The sequence below is a fragment of the Myotis davidii genome, unplaced genomic scaffold (assembly GCF_000327345.1).
Source record: "Myotis davidii unplaced genomic scaffold, ASM32734v1 scaffold324, whole genome shotgun sequence".
Taxonomy (NCBI): Eukaryota; Metazoa; Chordata; class Mammalia; order Chiroptera; family Vespertilionidae; genus Myotis; species Myotis davidii.
Window position 1 is genome coordinate 318162 of NW_006295053.1, and position 1658 is coordinate 319819.

At 51.4% G+C, this 1658-nt stretch overlaps 1 protein-coding gene across 1 annotated transcript in view; it reads left to right on the forward strand.

Moving 5' to 3' along the window:
- VPS33B (vacuolar protein sorting 33 homolog B (yeast)) overlaps positions 1-1658 on the forward strand; it is a 24287-nt gene that overhangs the window by 12243 nt on the left and 10386 nt on the right. Inside the window, exons 8-9 of the mRNA XM_006769587.1 lie at positions 1191-1287; positions 1498-1575. Of these exons, the coding sequence (XP_006769650.1) occupies positions 1191-1287; positions 1498-1575 (175 nt within the window). The remainder of the gene's footprint in view (positions 1-1190; positions 1288-1497; positions 1576-1658) is intronic.

Below are 1658 nucleotides of genomic sequence, written 5' to 3' on the forward strand. Positions count from 1 at the left end.
CAATAATAACCCTTAATTGAACACAATTTTCAGGACTGCTGCATAGATGATTTCCTAGGATTGATAATAGCAAACATTTGTTCCTAACTTTTTAAAAATACGTTTTTATTTATTTCAGAGAGAGGAAGGGAGAGAAATATCAATGATGAGAGAGAATCATAGGTCAGAGAATCACGGATGGGCTGCTTCTGCATGACCCCCAATGGGGATCAAGCTCACAACCGGGGCATGAGCCCTGACTGTAATCCAAGGGTGACCTGGTTCATAGGTCCAGCTCAACCACAGCCATACCAGCCAGGCTGGTCCTAATATTTTTATTGATTTCAGAGAGGAAGGGGTAGAGAGAGAGAGAAACATCAATGATGAGAGAGAATCATGGATCAGCTGCCTCCTGCACGCCCCACACTGGGGATCGAGCCTGCAACCCGGGCATGTGCCCTGCATGGGATCGAACCGTGACCTCCTGGTTCATAGGTCGACGCTCAACCACTGAGCCACGCCGGCCGGGCAGCATTCCTAAATCTCTTTATCTTTGGGATGGGGATGGACGGGGAGGGATAGGGACAGATGGGGCCAGAGTAGGTAATGTTGTTAACTATTAGCTCCCCTCCTGGGATCAATAAGTCCCAGGGAAAGGGGTTGCTTTCTGTAGGTGTGGGGCTACGGGAGGGACTTGGACACAAGATTAAGAACGTCTCTCTTTTTTTTTAGTTTGTTGATTTGAGAGAGAGAGAAACATCTTTTCGGTACTTCGCTTATTTATGCCTTCATTGGTCGAACCCACAACCTTGGCATATTGGGACGATGCTCTAGCCAACTGAGCTACCTGGTCAGGGCAAGAATGTCTTGTATTTCTTACAACTGCCTGTGAGTCTATACATATCTCAAAATAAGGAAGTATAATTGTGGCTCAGTTGTTGAGCATCGACCTATGAAACCAGGAAGTTACAGCTCGATTCCCAGTCAGGCCACACGCCCGGGTTGCAGGCTCGGTCCCCAGTAGGGAGCGTGCAGGAGGCAGCCCATCCATGATTCTCTCTCATCATTGATGTTTCTCTCTCTCTTTCCATCTCCCTTCCTCTGCCTGAAATCAATAAAAAAAATATATATATAGTTTTTAAAAGTATAATGAAAACAAAACAAAATTAAGAATTTTTTTGGGGAAAAAAGAATGTCTTGGTCCCTGGCAGATGTCACATGAATTGTGGAGGAACCTGGAGGAGGAGGAGGACAGTGAAACCAAAGGCCGGAAGCCAGAAATTGGCCACGTCTTCCTCCTGGACAGAGGTAACCCATGCTGGCACTCCTCTCTCTCTGGGCCCAGAAGCAGCGGGCGTGTGATGTGGTGGCACAGGCGGGACCCTCAGGCTGGGCGGTGCCTGCAGCATTGGTTGGGGGCCTGGCACCCGGGCCTGGGGAAGGCACTGGCCCTCATACTGAGCGACCTGGGCAGCAGGCTGGGGCAGGGGGCCTCACGGTCAGGGCTCTGGGTTTCAGACGTGGACTTTGTGACGGCACTGTGCTCCCAGGTGGTTTACGAGGGCCTGGTGGACGACACGTTCCGCATCAAGTGTGGTGAGCGGCCTCCTGGCGAGGTGGAGGGGCCCTCGGCTCCTGGGGCTCCTGCGTGGCACGGGGCTGGCGGGGGGCACCCAGGC